This window comes from Anabas testudineus, chromosome 5 (assembly GCF_900324465.2).
Source record: "Anabas testudineus chromosome 5, fAnaTes1.2, whole genome shotgun sequence".
Classification (NCBI taxonomy): domain Eukaryota; kingdom Metazoa; phylum Chordata; class Actinopteri; order Anabantiformes; family Anabantidae; genus Anabas; species Anabas testudineus.
This window is the reverse complement of record NC_046614.1, coordinates 8,012,841-8,029,818: the sequence shown is the minus strand read 5'-3', so window position 1 is coordinate 8,029,818 and position 16,978 is coordinate 8,012,841. Positions and strand designations below refer to the sequence as shown.

Genomic DNA, 16,978 nt, shown 5'->3' with positions numbered 1-16,978 from the left:
GTGTCATTTTTGTACCGAGCTGACAGAAGATGAAGATTTATAGATACACGTGGGTGAGTTAGTGCTGAGCTTACCTAGTCAGCCACACAGGCTTGTAGACAGACTGTTGAGTTAGATTCATTTAGATATGCATCATTTCATAAATCTATTGCCTGTATTGTCACTTCAATGATTATTACCACTGGCACTAACATGTCAGCAGTTTGGGTGCATTATCTGCATTTTTAGATGTGCATTGATTTTCTTTTCCACAGCAGTGTAACTCAGGAATAAGTCAGACCTCTAGTCAGTACAGTGCAGGATTCAGGCTTTCATTAAGAGTTTTGCAAGCAGGATTCAGTTCTAGTCACAGTCTGCTGAGAATAAGCAGAGATGACATTAGTATGGGATGTCTCAGGCATAACCTTGTTGAATTCCAAGAACAGGAGCAAGGATTTGCAGATTTATTGACATATTACTCAGCTGTGTTAAACATTAAACTTAATGTGCTGGAACTACACGGTGAACACAAACTACATTACTTTGTGTTACAGAACACTTACATGGCTTTGTGGTGTGGACACAACAGTAGGTTTCATTTGTGTTCATGCACACAAGTACACACATCAAGGCACACTTCTACCGCTATTTGCTGTGCAGAATAAAAATACTAAAACCCCATTAATGGCATCAGATAAAACAAAGTTAGAGTTGTTAATGACAAAAGAAAAGAGCTTTCACTAGTAGGGGCCAGACAAGAATTAGCTGTTAAATGCAGTTCTGAACTTGAAAAGAAATTCATGTGAAATAAATCTTGCAATAAGTCTAATGAATCGTAAATAATGTAAATAGCCAGTGTCTATAAATCTAAGGAAAGCACTATCTTACATTTACACAGTTAAATAAAGATAAACCTAAACAGAGATTCTATGTGTTAATCCAAACAAGACTGAGAGTGTACAACCATTGCAGCTCTGTGATGCCGTACTCGAGTACAATACAACAATACCTTGAAGTAATGGCTAACTCGTTCACAGTAACTATGGTACGTGTTCACAGCTGATCCTGGTTCCTTAGTTTTACAGGTAAAGTACAGTATTTGGTTGTGAAACTAAGTACTAGACAAACTGACATATTGGCCTGATGATGGAGCTAGATTACACTACAGGGGATCATTACGTTATTGCAAGTTGAAATCCGCTACAGACCTTTGATCTGTAGAAAATGTCACAAGGTGTTTGACTCATATTGAATCATCAATATGAACTCATGGTGCTGTTAGAGTAACTGTCACGGGGTTAGCAAAGTTAGTAGGTGTTTGGTGTGTGTGTGTGTGAGGGTGTGTGTGTGTGTGGATGTGCTCTGGGAAACAGGAATGTTTAATATCATTAATTCTATGACAGATATTTAAGTTAAAATCCAGCAGACCACATGACAATACCAACCACTAGTATGGCTAAGACAACAAAGATGAATTTAAAATCTATACATATGCACACTAACATCAGACTTAAAAGAAAGTAAAATTGTGTTTAAATACAATGACATTCATTAATTCTCATATTGTTTACTTTCCCTTTTGTTTCTAATTAAGCCTCACACCATTTAAGATATAGTTTCTGTTGCAGAATTCATTTTTGTAGAATACATTTTCATTACCTTTACACAAACGCGTCTCTCGGTATATCAAGTATAACACCATAAACTTTATTAGTGGTCGTTAGTTGTAACCATCACAGGGGGTTGTCAGGGAAATGTACATGTGGAGTATCATCTGTAGAGTGTCAGCACAGCCACAGGATACTAATTACACACCACAGCACTGTCTCTCTGTGCTGTCATCCCATTTACTAATGTCTGACCGGAACCAGCTTATAGCCTGTCACTATAAAATTATTCAGACCCCTTCAGTGTTTGCACATATTTCGCACCTGATCATTAACATATAATGACAAGGGAAAACAGGATTTTAGAAATGTTTGCAAATTGATTTAACCTTCCGACTTTCGCACGAGGGTGTGAAACCTTTGACTAGTCCAACAATGGTAATTGTTGTATTTGTTGTAAAGGGTGTGAAAACGTTCAGAAGCCACTGTATACACACATATGCAACATTAAAACCCTATGGCAGAGTAAATATCATGGTGGACGGGGGTCAGCACGGGCACTATGACTGTTGTTTTGTAGCTTTGGCACCTTAAAACCACCACATGATATAAATGTTGTTCCTGATCAGTGTGTGAGCACACATGCCTGGCTGTGCAATGAAAAGAGGAGATGTGATGATAAAACAGAAGAATCCTTCAATTTGATGGATGTATGAGATTGGCAGCAATAGATGTCACTCAGTGGGAAGGGAAGCGGTGCAGAATACATAATTAGACAGATAACAGATTTACAGCAAAGAGATAGCCATACCCCAGGAGGCCTGTGTAAGTTTGGAGTGGCAAAGAGAATAGCACAGGAGGTTTGGCTGACCAAAGCGAGGAAGACACAGACAAATGTGAGAGACAGAAAGAGTCAGAGAGTTATTTTTAGTCAGCCGGTGCCACAAATATTGCTGTTGTTGGTTTTGTTGGCTGGGGCTGTGCTGGGCCCGTTTACATCCAGATCACAGCAGTGACTCATTGGTTAGTGACTGGCACCTGAAACCAGCTCTGACCCCTGTTCACAAAACACAGTGCTGCACTGTCACATCCTCTTACCTTCATGACAGGCCACCGCTGACCCCGCTGAGGTGTCGCTTCTGTAGTCCTGCCTTGAAAGGTGAAGAGGAGCACATTTGGGAAATGAGTAAAAACTGCCAAGACTTATATTTGAAGCCATAATCCACACTGTGTTTATTCAGTGAAGTAAATGTATGGCAATATTAAAAGCTGGAATATTCTTTTTGTATTATCCATTCCAACAAGTGCAGCTTTTTATATTAGTTTGGTGTCATATAACATCTCTTTGTGGATAATTACCATCGTTCTGGGGTGATGTGGTCATTTTGTGCCTTTTCTAGTGTTTTGTAGTGTCTCATTATAGTCATTCTGTGTCTCTTTGTGGTCTTCCTACATCACCTTTTATAGTTTTCTTCCTTGTAGTTGGTTTGTTTCTCTCTGGTTGTTGTGCATCACTTTGTGGTCATTTGGGCCTTTGAGGTGAAGTCAATCTGTCCAATTTTTATATAGCCCAGCACCATAAAAAGGCCTTCAGGGGCCTTTACAGCATTTACAGAATAAAACTTACGCCTTCCTTAGACACTTATACTGCTGTTGTGTGTCCATCTGGATGTTTTTAGTCTCTGTGTGGTCATTTCATTGATTTTCCAACAACACATGTTAAAAGGCTCCTCGTAAAGAGGTTCGGATACTAACAAGCCAAAATCTGAATTCTACCTACTGGACTGCTGAGTATTGTTGTGCTGTCGTGCTTCACAGTCTCCAATTAAAGGAGCAGCAGTTTGTCTATTTAAATATTAAATACTTGGCCACAGTTTTGAAAAAGCAAATTATCCATTCACATAACTGTTGAAATTAAAGCATGTAAAAGCTCCATAAGAACCGTAACAATCAATGAGGTCATTGGTTTTAATTCAGTTAATTTCATTAGAGTAATTTGATTATTCATGAATGAAGCACTGTTGCAGTTTTCAGTGCATCATTTCTCACATTTCAATTGTTATTTAGCAGCAGTGCAGCAACTAACCTCAGCTGAGACACATTGTGATGTGCTGCATATTGTATAAAGCACCATGAGCTCAGTTGACACAGTGTCTGCTACCCATTTGCAAGTTGCCACTCTGAGAGCCTTATTTAAAATTTCTGCAGAGATTTCTTACTTAGCTCTCCATTTCTTATTTTTTATCTTGCCTCTTTGTTTCATTCTCTAGACACAAATGCCCGTCTGGGAGAAAAAGGCTGGAAATAATGGATAGAGTGTATTGTTGTGTGTAGTGCATGAATTACAATAAGAACACCAGCATAGGAAACTTACTGCAGTTTTCAAGTCACGACTCCTGGAAGTTTTACGAGCTTAAACAAGGAGTAGAACAAAAGTGGAGAACAGTGGCAATCAAGTGCAAATTCCACCGTAATGTTCAACAGTACTAAAATGGTGCAAAGGAGCTCCCCTTCTCTCTATAACCCAGACAGATACTGAGCATGGTAATGAGCAGCGGCACATTGTAGAGCTATACTACTACAAATTACCATTATGAAGAACTAGTGAAAACCACATAACTGGAATCTGCAGGATCGTTTGACTTCTATAAAAAAGAAGATCTCTGCATTCATGAATCTCAGTGAAGTTGCTGCTGAGGAGCTGTCAACTGGATCATGGTTTTAAAGCTTTGAGGATTTCTTAAGTCAACATGGGCTATTTTTTCAAAATGGAAGTTTGAACAAGCAGATTTAAATGACAAATGTGCCATTGCTGATACTGATTTTGCAAACTCCCGAGGGGTTATTAAATGGAGTTATTAAATTCAGTTTGTTGCTCATAATTGAGTTGAACATTGGTCTAGAAACTTGACTCAGTTTACCTGCAGGCTACTGTAGTGAACATACTTTGTACCAGACATCTTGAGAGTATTATTGTGCAAAAAGCAACCATGACTTAATTTGACATGTATAAACCACAAAAAAAGTGTCTTTGTAGGAGTTGAAGTGTGCTACAGTATCAGCAGTTCATCTGCTCATGTTTCATGTTTTATCATTTCAGGTCAAGTTCAAGTCGTCTGAATTAATTAACAAAACTTGCATATTCTTATGAAATTAACGAGGAAATAATTGTTGAATCCTGTGGGATGGTGTACAGTTCATGCGCATGCAGCAGTTTTTCCAAAATCTCCGTTGTGGGTTATGAAAGAAGTGATTGATGTGGAGACATATTGGCAGCCATTTAGTGATTTAATGACCTTTTTTAGTTTCTCTGGAAACATTAAATTTGACGGACGTGGCATAGACTTGATGTACTCTCACTATAAAGATTTGCAAAAACGAGTGATTCACACATTCACGAACATACTGTGAGCTGGTTTCGCATCTGTTTGTGTTGCTAATGAATTGGGAACTGAAATACTGTTTGTCTTCCCATCGGGGGTATATTAATATTTATAGTAAATCATAGACGCTCTGAATAGCCCATTTATAGACATTTTCAGTGTGCATACAGCTCAGCCTCTCTGCCCTTGAATGTGCCTCCCCTTGGGAAGATTCAACGCAATCCATGAAAGGTCAAACACATGCAAATAATCCCTCGCCACCACAGTCCACAGCTCACATACCCAACTACAGATGATGACTCATTGCCGTCCCAGAAACCAGTGACCTGGCAATATATTATGTAGCAACTGGAGTCACTGGACCAGGACGCTCTGCACAGTCATCATTCTGTACTGTTCCTCCTTCCCTTTACTGTCTTGTCCTGTCCGGTCCTGCTGTGCGCTTTGTTCCATCCTCCACCATTTTGCACATCACTAAACCACTTGGTCCCGTTCTGTCCGTTTCTGTCTTGCACTGTTTTGTGCTGTCCTATCCCTTTCTGTTCTGTCCGTACTGTCCTGCACCGGCCAATCCTTTTGTTTTCTGATTTACACAGACTGCAGCGTCCAGTTATTCTAACCCATCTGTCGCTCTCCTTACTGTCCGTCCAGTCCTGTTGTTCGCCGCCATGTGTTGACCGGTGCACCTCTCACCTGTCTTGTAAAGTTCTGTAACAGACTGTCCTACAAAAAGGAAAACATCCTGTTGCATTGACTTTGCTCCTGATTTTGTTTTGTATCCTGTCTTGTCATTTGCTGGGGTCCTGTCATCCATAATTTGTACAATTTGTCGGCCAGTGTAACACAATATAATAGTTGTCTTGCTTTGAACGATGTACAGAATGAATGATTTGTTGTGTTTTCTTCTTTTATTTAAATGTTGTTGTTTTGTTTTGTTTTAATTTTACGTTTTCTTCTGGCATAATTCTTTTATTTCATTTTTGTGTTTACTTTTGTTGTACCAAACAATAATAACCCTAGTTGCACTAGGATTCATCGTCTTTGACAATAGAGAGAGAAAAGCAGCGTTTTCCGAGAAACTTGCTAACTTTGCAGATGAGCGTTACGTCACAGAGGCAGAATGGAAAAACTGGGTCAAGCCCTTTGCACGATGCTCTGTTTGTGTGTTTTTTTTTTTTGTGCTATTATGAAATACACTCAACAGAGGGAAACAGTGTCAGAGACTAACAGCAGTAGTGATATAACCGCTGAAATCAAAGCAGTAAGTCGTTCCTCATTGAGGTCACGGTTGTTTGGATGCTGTATTTCTAATACAAGGTACACAGCGCTGCATTTGAGTTCTGTCCACTCATAAGCAAGGGATTATAGCTGGTGACACACTGGTGAGGGTCAGTCAAGTTTCTCTTCCCCACGGAAATCTCTCTCAGACTCTCTGTTTCAGACACACCCACACACACACACACACACACTCCATGTCTAAATCTCCCTCTTGGTAATCAGTCTGTGTTTTTTTAAATCTGTTGCTAATCTCTATTATTGGCATAACACACTGGACTAAGTTAGCTTTGATAGCTGGGTACTCTGACCTATTTCAATACATAAAAACGTGCAAACATCCACAAATATTGTTGACAAAATCCAAAACTCTGATTTGCACACACACACACACACACACCTCACCCAGCTTTTGAGAAGCGATGACATCACACCATCTTCGCACAGACGACAAAACAGATGCCATATCTCTTGGCAAGAGTTTAGACTTGACTGTGAAATGCCAGGATTTTGGTCTGTGAAGGGTGCAGAACTAATTAAAAAATGGTTTAAATGCTAAAATAAGAAAACAAAATCATCTTCAATCAGTCATAATTACATTTAAGCTAAAAGTTAATCAACTTTAATTTAAAAATTTTTAAAAGCATATGTCTAACTAACCTGTTTTCTTTTTGTGTAGGAGGCACTGCAGTCCTTTGCCTTCCTGGTGTTTGTGGTGGTCTGCACCTTGGGAGCTATCTACCTTTATTTTGTACTCCCTGAAACCAAAAATAAAACATTTATGGACATCAGTCAGAGCTTTGCCAAGATCAACAAAATCCCCCTCCCCTCCCCTGCACAAGAAATGGAGCTGGTGCTGTCGTCTGATACGAATGGAAAAGTTGAAGATGCAAAGATTGAGAGTTCTTTGTAAACGGATGCTGCACTGCTGCACTACTCTAATTTTGGAGAAACAGGGTTAAAAAGTATTTCTTTGTCGTAAATATTTATTTTAATAACAGTAATTTTAGAATTTTGTGCCTGTTTTGTGTGACTGGAATATTAAGGGATACGATAACAGTATTTCAGTTTACAGCCTTTGTATGTTTACGTCTCAATGAAGCGAACCAAATGTTCATATGTTTACTTAATGAATCCATACACAGAATAAAAAAAGTCATAAAATGCCAAAACTGTAGATTATTCAATTGCAAAAGAAATAACGTCCCTGGATGGGGGCATTCATAAAATACATTTTTGGGAGATGTGATGACTTTTCATAATAAAGCGTTAGCCTATTTAACACTTTTTAAAGTTGTGTTTCTGAGTTGTGTTTGTGTCCAACAGACTAAACTAAATCTAATATTGCCTCTCCTTTCAGCTGTGATATGGGCTGCAAGAAAAATATTGCCATATGCCCGAGAGGTTAAAGATTAATTTAAATATGACATTGAAATTGATTGGCAGTGTGTGTGATCTGAATTTACCAATCTTACTGAAGCTTCTCTCCTAACAATGCATCACTGACTCCACCAGATACTTGCTGACTGTCTGTCTGTTAGCAGATAGTATTCAGACAGTTTACCTAATCTCTTTGCTCAAACAGGATGAAGCTGCATCTGCAGATGATGAGTAGATGAATCAAAACTGTAAAATTACAAACAAGCTCCAACCAGCATAGCTTAAGGATGATGCCAGCACAGTATCTCAAAGTACAATGGCACCGATGGCTCTCTGATAAGATCACTCTATGGTGAATGTGTTTAAGGAGTCCTCAAAAAGAATTTCCTCCACCATTTATTAGTTAGTTACTAGTTAGAACAAAAGTCAGATGAATGTTTGTATAAGAATTATTATTATTAGTAGTATAATTATAAGAAATATTGCCATCTGATTTACCAGTTACTGTTTTGTTTATGTTTAGATGAACTGCCAAGGTGAGTGATTATCAGAAATGATTACCTGTGGGTTCATCGGGACAAGTGTCACATTACACATAGTTATTTGATCCATTGTTACGATGAGAATCTTTACTATATGCAGCTTTAAATAACTACATTTCCTGTGTTTTAGGACGAAACTGAGTTGTGCTGGACCAGCTGGTCAAGCAGATGATTATATGTACTGCGTGAACCAGGCTGTAGCAGCAGTTGCGTCTCTTCCTCTCAGTCAGATTTTTTCTTTCTCATTGTACCAAAGCAGGCTCTTAGTTTACAGGATTATTATGCCTTCTGTGGATATCTTGGAAAGTGTCCTAATATAGACAACAGAGAGAATCCCAAGAGCATAGTAAAGCTGACAGGGACAGTTTTTGGGAGCTTCTCCAAATCTGGAAAAACCCAATACTACATCCAACCTGATGATCTGAAGAGAGACAGACAAGCGTAGCATTGGATAGCAGTCACATTTTTCTCCACAGCAGGGTGTACTCAACATTTCAAAGTCCACTGCCTGGGGGACTAACACTCATCCCTCTCATATACGCTCACACAGGCGGGGATACAAAGGCATGTGTTAAAGGGTGTACAAGTATTCAAATTGTACTGTAGAAAAGAGGAGGGGGAATTTCATTGCATCATCGTTTTGAGTTTAATTCCTGATCATATCCACCAGGCAGACAAGCAGGGAAGTGAAAACAATAATAGGAAGTTTTCACAGCTCTGTTCTAGCCTGTTACATTCTCAGCAGTGTTAGTTAGTGGATAATTGACAGAGAGCTGATGCAGATGACTGCTAATTGTACAAACTGTAGATGGAAAGGGTAAGTTCAACAAGATGTATAGTAATGCAGTGACTGATGAATTATACTTTGTCCTTTAACATTCCCTTGGTAATTATTCTGGTTACATGTAAAGGGAGAATATAAACTACTGAATTTAATCTATTTTGGAATAAGGCTGTAACATAACAAAATGTGAAAAAAGTGAAGTGCTGTGAATACTTTCTGGGTACAGTGTGTATCTTATGTGACACCTCACAGCTTTTAGCTGTTAACAACTTAAAATGAATGATGAAAATCACAAGATAAAACAGATTCTATTTCGTCACATTTATTTTAAACAAATGTTTTGTTAGTTTCATTTCAGACGGAAGATACACTGAAGGAAATCTGCCTGACCCTAAAGTAGGCCATTGGAGCTGAAGAAACACTTCAGTGATGGATGCACAATTTTGTACATGCTTCTTTTTTCCTTGATATACAGTGGCAACAAAAAGTATGTGAACCTTTTAAAAAATGTGTGGTTTCTACGTCAATCTGTCATAAAATGTGATCTGATCTTCACACCTGACTCCAGTTAGCTTTTTTGAGGTCAATCAAAGGGTTCACATAATTTTTCTATGAGCACCAGGATGTTTTTATTATTGCTCTCAATAAAGACATAAAAGATAAAAAATTTTGTGTTATTATTTTAGGCACATTATATTAGTTAATACTCTTGATAAAGTTTTATGACAAATTAATGCAAAAAAACCCAAATTTAACAGGATTATCTACTTTTTCTTGCCACTGTAGTCTACCTCAGCACTTGAACTACACCCAAACAGGTGTATTGGCTCTGTTCAAAAGGCAAAAGTCAGCCTGTCTGTCAAAACTGCATGTTGTTTACACAAAATTTATTTAAAAGCAAAAGCCTGCTAAGATCAGTTTATCTTTCATGATCATCTGCATGATTCACTGATTAAGCACATTTATATGCAAACTGATATCCCAGGTGTGATTACTATCTAGGTTTTAATCATACTCAGTGTATAATTTATACTCAGAACATGCAATGAACTGGCCATTAATTTCCCTGTATGAATGAACATTACACACATTCTGTGTGTGCAGCCATGTATTTAACTCCTCAGTATCACTGCCAGTCCCCGTTGTTCCTGCAGCAGCTTCAGCAGCGGAGGATTAACCCACTTTGCTTTCTCTCCGCCTGCTGAATCCACCACTCTCTGGTGGATTAGGCCTTTCCGTCTCATCACCCGTAATGGAAACAAAAGCAATAAGCAATAATCAGTTTATCCTCTGTATTACCAGTGTCAGACCTCACTTGGGCTTCTAAATCTCAACAACACTGATTTACCTGAACTCCCTCATCCTGGTCTACTATCCCTCTCATCCACTGCGCTCTGCAAACGATCAATATCTTGTGATCCCCTCACCTCGCCTTAAAAGATCCCAGGTGAAACTTTTCACCTTCGTGGAACCATCGTGGTGGAACAACCTGCCCAACCTACCCACCTCTGAGGCTCAGCTGCCTCACTCTCAACTTTCAAAACCTTGCTCAAAACAGAACCCTTCTGAAGCTTTCATTGTACTTAAATATTTATCTGCCCTAAAACTTTATTTTAAACGAAATCTTTTTTACCCCATGAAATCTCCTTGGCTTAAACATTTCCTAACTTGTAAGTCGCTTTGGATAAAAACGTCTACCAAACAACTAAATTTAAATGTATATCATCATTATGTCATTTGACATCATTTTTGATAATAGTCTCTTTCTGTCTGAGCAGTTACACGGTGAATCTGGATATTGCAATTATCATATTCTAGTTTTTAAACCTGGGGTAAAATCTCATGCAGGCAACCAACACTGGATGTTTACATGCACATACTACACATTTGATTCCTCAATAATCGGGACACTAGCATGTTTTCTGCTAAACTAAACAGTCTTTTGCTGGCTTTTCAGTTCATGGTCACAAATCTGGAAGCAAAGTAACATTGACCTATTGCATCCCAGCCTCCCACATCTGCATCTTAAGGCAGTTTACAGTCTCTGTGGTACATTTATCTTTTCGTTCTCTGTTGCAAACAGACCAGAGAACTGATGACCTGAACGCTGTCACCCAGCAAGAGAGTTTGGGGGTGGTTCTTGATTCTGTAAGAATTTCAGCCTTGTTGTGGTGGCTTAACCTTCAAGGCTTTTGTTGACATGTTCACTTAATAAAATAGTGATTCGGCTAAAGGTCCCTTCAACTGGCAGCTCCATTAAAAGCCTTCTCTGCCCCTGAAGCAGCTGTTCTCTTATTCAATCTTACTGGTGCTAGTTTACAAGTGCGCTTGAGAACTTTAGACACCCTGTGGTAAATATTGAGACAGTAAATGTGTCTGGGAGCTTGGTTGTGTGTGTAAGTGCAAGTGAGCATTCAAAAGCACTAAAATAGGTGCTGAGGAGAGGGAGAAGATGGCCTTGCTTCACTGATTTGCACTCCTTGGCTGATTACAATCAACTAGTCTAAATGGAAATTGTTACACAGCCACCCTGTTGTAGACATTACACTACAAATTGACACCTGCAAATTTTATAAAAATATGATCTGTAATCTAATTCCAATCTAAAACCTGCCTTTTGAGTGTGTGGGCTTCACATTACTAAAGTAGAAGTTTAGCACAAGCTGCTGTGAGCTGCAGCCCCGATGAATTGTGTGTAAGGTGTTCAGGGACAGTAAAGAATGTAGGTCATCTGTGTTGGAAGTCAGAGCCTAATTGTATACAATCCATCCACCCTACCACACCGAGGGGTCTGACAGCTCCCTGATATTATTTTTTTCCAACGTGAAAAAAAAAAAAACTGAGCCATTGCTTAAAAATCAAGGTCTGCACTGAACCAAGGGTTTAGATAATCTATAAAACTATAAACAAATGATTTATGACAGAACTATAACCACTGCTCCACTGAAAGACTATTTAGTTGATAATTTCCTGTAACCACAGAAGTGAAGAAGTTATTATGTAGAGGAGGAGCCAATCAGTGCACCTTTGCACCTTTGGCACGGCACTGTGCTTTAGAAAGATATGCTAGTTTAGGAGAAAGCAACGTGAGCAATGGGTGTGTCTATGCGTCTGTGTACATGTCTATGTATTTTAGAACACTTTGATAGCAAGAGGAACAAATCTTGATTTGTCTGTGTAAATCATACAAAAATACTCAGCATCTGTCATCTGATTAATACAACAATGAACTTATCTGCTTTTGGATTAAAACATCCTTATTTCAGTGGAGTGATGGCTCTGATACTGTTCTGTTAATTCTTATGCCCTGCAATCACGTTTCAGTGCATGGTGTAATGTGCCTCAGTATGATACAGTGAGAATAAATGACTTACCATCCATCAGCCCAATTAAATCCTTAAACCTTGCCCTTTGGTACAAATGTTTCTCATTTAAAGCAGCATTGTGTGAAACACACAGTGGTGGCTCGTCTGGAACAACACTGACATAAAAATACAAATGTGAATGTACTGTACAGTAAACAGTCGTTTTCAGCAGGGTCTCATTTTAAAGTAACCACAGATGAAAGCTGCAACATGTCGGTATTTATTCTGAGGAAGGTGAAGAATAATTGGCTATGTGCTGCCGTCCTGTCAGAGGTGGAACTTTTCAGTGGCGTCTATTCAAATTTCTTCAGCATTCTTTAAAATGGTTATGAAGTCCACTCAACTGCTAAGACACAGCTTCTCGATTGAAAATGAAGTGACTGAAATGTATTTGTTGCTCGCTAGTCATTGGTGTGGTGGGCTGTGTATCTGCAGACCAGTCAGTGTGCCCTGCACACCCGCCAAGTAATGTAGTGGCTGATAGGTCTAATTGACTTACTATGTCTTTTTTCCCTACACTATATACAGATGCAGCATCGCAAGTCAGCACGTTCTGGTACGGCAAGTTGACAAGGATGAGAGGCCCCACCTACAATCACAGAGTCAAGGTTATCATCGATTTGATTCACATAGACTTTGGACTCTAATGAATTCTGCAGGCTTAAAGAGGCTCTGAAGGCGGGATGCCTCCACTCCTTACCTTGATGCGAACACAAAGTAATGATAGTATACATGTCCATGGCAACAGACCGCCATTGTAGACCCAACAACAACCCAGGGCAGCAAGACAGAATCTACTGCTTCAGTTCATGTGAGATTGACCTTGTGTAGTATGGGAAAGGCAACTGAATCAGGCTGCGAAACAGCGTCTCTCATCACTGTGGTATTAGGAAGAGGGGGAGGGGTATTGTAATGCCAACAAGCAAGTCCTGCTGATGAACATTCAGCTAGTGGCAGACACCACTAGTCTGCTAATAAGCCAGATGTCAAACTTTCAATGCTTTATTTGCCCAACCCCAAACCTCGATCTTTCCTTGAACGTATCCTTTTTGTAGTTGCAATGTACCAATTTGATATAGAAAGTGACAGTTTGGCAAAAATGTAGGCGTTGATAAACACTATCACTGAACATAACTTGACATTTTACAGAATTGTCCAATGTTGACAGGTATATATCTGATAGTCAGACTGGAAACCTACATGCCCCATAGATACAGCAATTATACTATATTTTTATATCTGTTTTATCTGTTCCTCGATCCATTCATGCCTTAACATCACTAATAAAACACAAGAGACCTCTTTAAATATACTGTCACAAACAAATTTGTCAAGAAAATGGGAGACATTCCACAATAAAGACAACATGTAAACAAACAGACAGCAGCCTCCTCCAGAAAACACTCTTGCACTCACAAGCTGTTGTCTCAATTACTTTTTTTGTAGTGCTTCTGACAGTGGTGAAATGAAACAATCATTCTGCACAGGAAAAGGCAGGTGGATACTTTAAAGCGTTGTCAAAGTTACTCTGAGCTATTAATCGCATAAATAATCCCGTCACATAGCACATAATGTTCGACTGATTCAGCAGGAATGTTAAATGGAAGTATTTATAAATCATGTAACCAAAGTCACTGGAGAAATCCCTGCATTAGTGTAACAGAAAGACAACATCGTCAGTTTTAATGTTGTCTACTGTGAACATATATGTGGTCTGATGATAAATACTCTTTATACTGTGTGCACTTTATATGGTCTGCTCTCATGAACTGAATTGCATTTTTATTTATACTGATCAGAACAGTCGTAAAGCTCAAGTCAGTGTTATAACATGCTGATATTATCTGTATAAATGCAGCATACCATCATTCTGCAACGTAACATGTTAACATTTGCTAACTAGCACTAAGTACTGCTGAGGACGATGGGAATGACATTTGTTATGGGCAGAAAATTACTGTGGCTGTGTTTGACAGTCACTATAACTTTGTGTTTACAATAAACTAATGTGACTTCCAACTTGTGGGAACACCTTTGGCATTTGGAGAGCTCAGGAAATTTCACATTGATGGTGCAAGTGTAAGGAAAGCTGCAGAAGTAGGAAGGTTAATATCTGTATTTAGAGTATTTTTCTCTTTTCCTGTGATAGTAACATATTTTGTAATCATGAAAACGATTTGTTTTTTGTCATGCTGAGATCAAACTGATGCTGATGTCTGATGAACAATATTTAGTTAGGCCAGGTATCCTAAAACACTGTATTTGTCTGGTGCTTGGGAGGAAACTTGATGTTTACTATCATGTCATCTCTGAAATGGACCTGTAACTGGATCATCTTTTTCCATGTCTGTGTTGTTCCAAAGCAACAGACATTGAAGGAACTGTCATGGAACTCACTTAGAAAAGAACTGGAAGAACTGATTCAATGTTTGAGCGAGCGTGGTTATGTAAACACTGATGATCTGTGGAGGAGTTCATTTCTAACATGGATAGGGGCCGGTGACTCTTCTTGACCTTGGTGTTGCCTCTCAAAACAAACTAGCCCACATGTTATTGGTATAGAGGACAGAAAAGGGCACTCATTCTTGTCATTATTGAAACCAACAACACCTGCTTTACACCGATAAACCACACCGAGAGTCATACACCAGGAGTTTATTCTGCAAATCAAGGACAAATATAAATTACAGCTCTTATTCCGCACTATAAAAATAAACATTGATTAAAAAGATTATCTGTATTCTCTTTATTATATTGAATCTAAGGGGTGTATGCCATAAAGTTCATTTGCTACAGAGCTTATTTTGCTAATCATATTAGCAAAAATATTTACAGTATACCTTCAGTAGCGGAGCATCAGTAGCAATTATTTGGAGTGTTTCTGTCCAGCTGGCTAGTGTAGATGTTATATCCACTCTAATTTCTCCACTGTAGCAGTGGGAAATATCTGGCTCTAGTTATTGAATGCTCCATGTGTTCACCATGTCACTATTTGTTGCTCAGCAGGTGGTGTACATTGGATTTATCAGATAGATTTTGCTCAAAAGGGGCTGCCTGCTGTGACTGGAAAGGTTAATGAGTTAGACTGAATCATATAATCTTTAGGTTATGCTCCAAACAATCGAAACAATGATCTAAATGACCTAAATGCTTTGCAGACGTTAGATGAGTGTTTGTCGCGTTAATTTATTTGTTTATTTATTCTCATCCTACTATTGTATTTGTTGTAACTCTCCTGTAACTGCAGACTTCTTAAGGCTCATGAGCACCAGCTATCAACCCTGGTTACAGGATATATAATTTCAACAAGACCAGGGATCCATAAATATCTGGGCATGTAAGGCAACTACCTCAAAGTCATTACCTTTCATTGTCTCTTCCCCAGCTCCTCATATCAACACAATGCACATGTGGAGTGAACCTTTGATGTAATTTCTGAGGAGGAGCCCCCACTGCCTTGTGATCTGCAGGCAGATACACTATGATCACATATCCAAGTGGAGTTTTGATTTTCCAGACCTGTTCAAGTCTCCCTCTGACTACATGGACTTAAAACAGACAACAATTCCAGTAGTCTCACTGCATCCTCAGTGCCAACACGACTGTGCCAAACATCAAGACGGTGTTTAATATGCCCACTGAGTATTACGAACATTTGGTCGTGCCTTTGGACTAACTAAGGCTCCTGCTGTTTTCCAAACACTGGTAAATTACATTCTTCTGGATCTGCTGAACAAGCTTGTTGTTGTTGTGTATTTGGATGACATCCTCATCTTTCCTCTGTCTCCACGGGAACATACTCAGACTGTCTGGTTTCTCTCGAGCAGTTGGGAAATCATCTTTTTGTAAAAAGTCAAAAAACGTGAGTTCCATAACTTCAGAGCTTCTTTTTGGGGTGCCCACTGCTCCCATTTTTCCTGGTCTTACCTCATATCACCCCGGACCAGAGCAGAAACTTGTTAATGATTTGCACAAAAGCACTGTTGTGACACATTTATGTATGGCCTGATTTATGCACTGATCTTGTTATCTGATAAGGTTTTGCAGTGTGATTGTGCCCACAGTATGTTCTCCTATTTAAAAAATAATCCCATTCATTTGACAATAGAAAATATGATTAATTTTCCACCAGATCTCACAATCACTAAATAATATAAATAAGCCTTGTATGCAAAACAAAACCTTAATCCAATTCCCGTTTAGCTTTGAGACACTGTTAGTATCAGTATCTTTCTGATGATAAACATCTTAAATGCAATTTTTCAATCTATGTGATAAGAAAATTGTGTTTATAAAGAAAGAATGTGTATATGAACCATTTTTAATTGCTGTTAGTAATGTTGTTACACAAACCATAATTCTGCACTGACTCAGAATCAGGCAAATGCATGCCAGTCTGTTTGTGGCCTAATGGGAGAGACTGTCCATCTCTTTTTAATGAAATGTTTTAATGACAATGTGCCAATAGAGCATCTGCACAACTGCTGATAGCAGCAAACCAACAGTTAAATGTTGAACTGCAGTGCATCTTTCCTCTGAGGTCCACAAACAGACTGACTGATGTTAAGTCACAATCCCCTCTGAATTCTTTCAATGCTTTATCACTATTATTCCCTCAGCAATTTATTTGGTATTAATTGCTTAGTATAGTATAAGCAAAACA

At 38.8% G+C, this 16,978-nt stretch overlaps 1 protein-coding gene across 2 annotated transcripts in view; it reads left to right on the top strand.

Moving 5' to 3' along the window:
- Positions 1–7,416, top strand: part of slc2a9l2 (solute carrier family 2 member 9, like 2) — a 63,693-nt gene extending 56,277 nt beyond the window's left edge. For both annotated transcript variants that reach the window (XM_026349990.1, XM_026349989.1), the window contains exon 13: positions 6,924–7,416. In XM_026349990.1, coding sequence (XP_026205775.1) covers positions 6,924–7,157 — 234 coding nt within the window. In that variant the 3' untranslated portion in view covers positions 7,158–7,416. The remainder of the gene's footprint in view (positions 1–6,923) is intronic.
- The last annotated feature ends 9,562 nt before the right edge of the window (positions 7,417–16,978 follow it).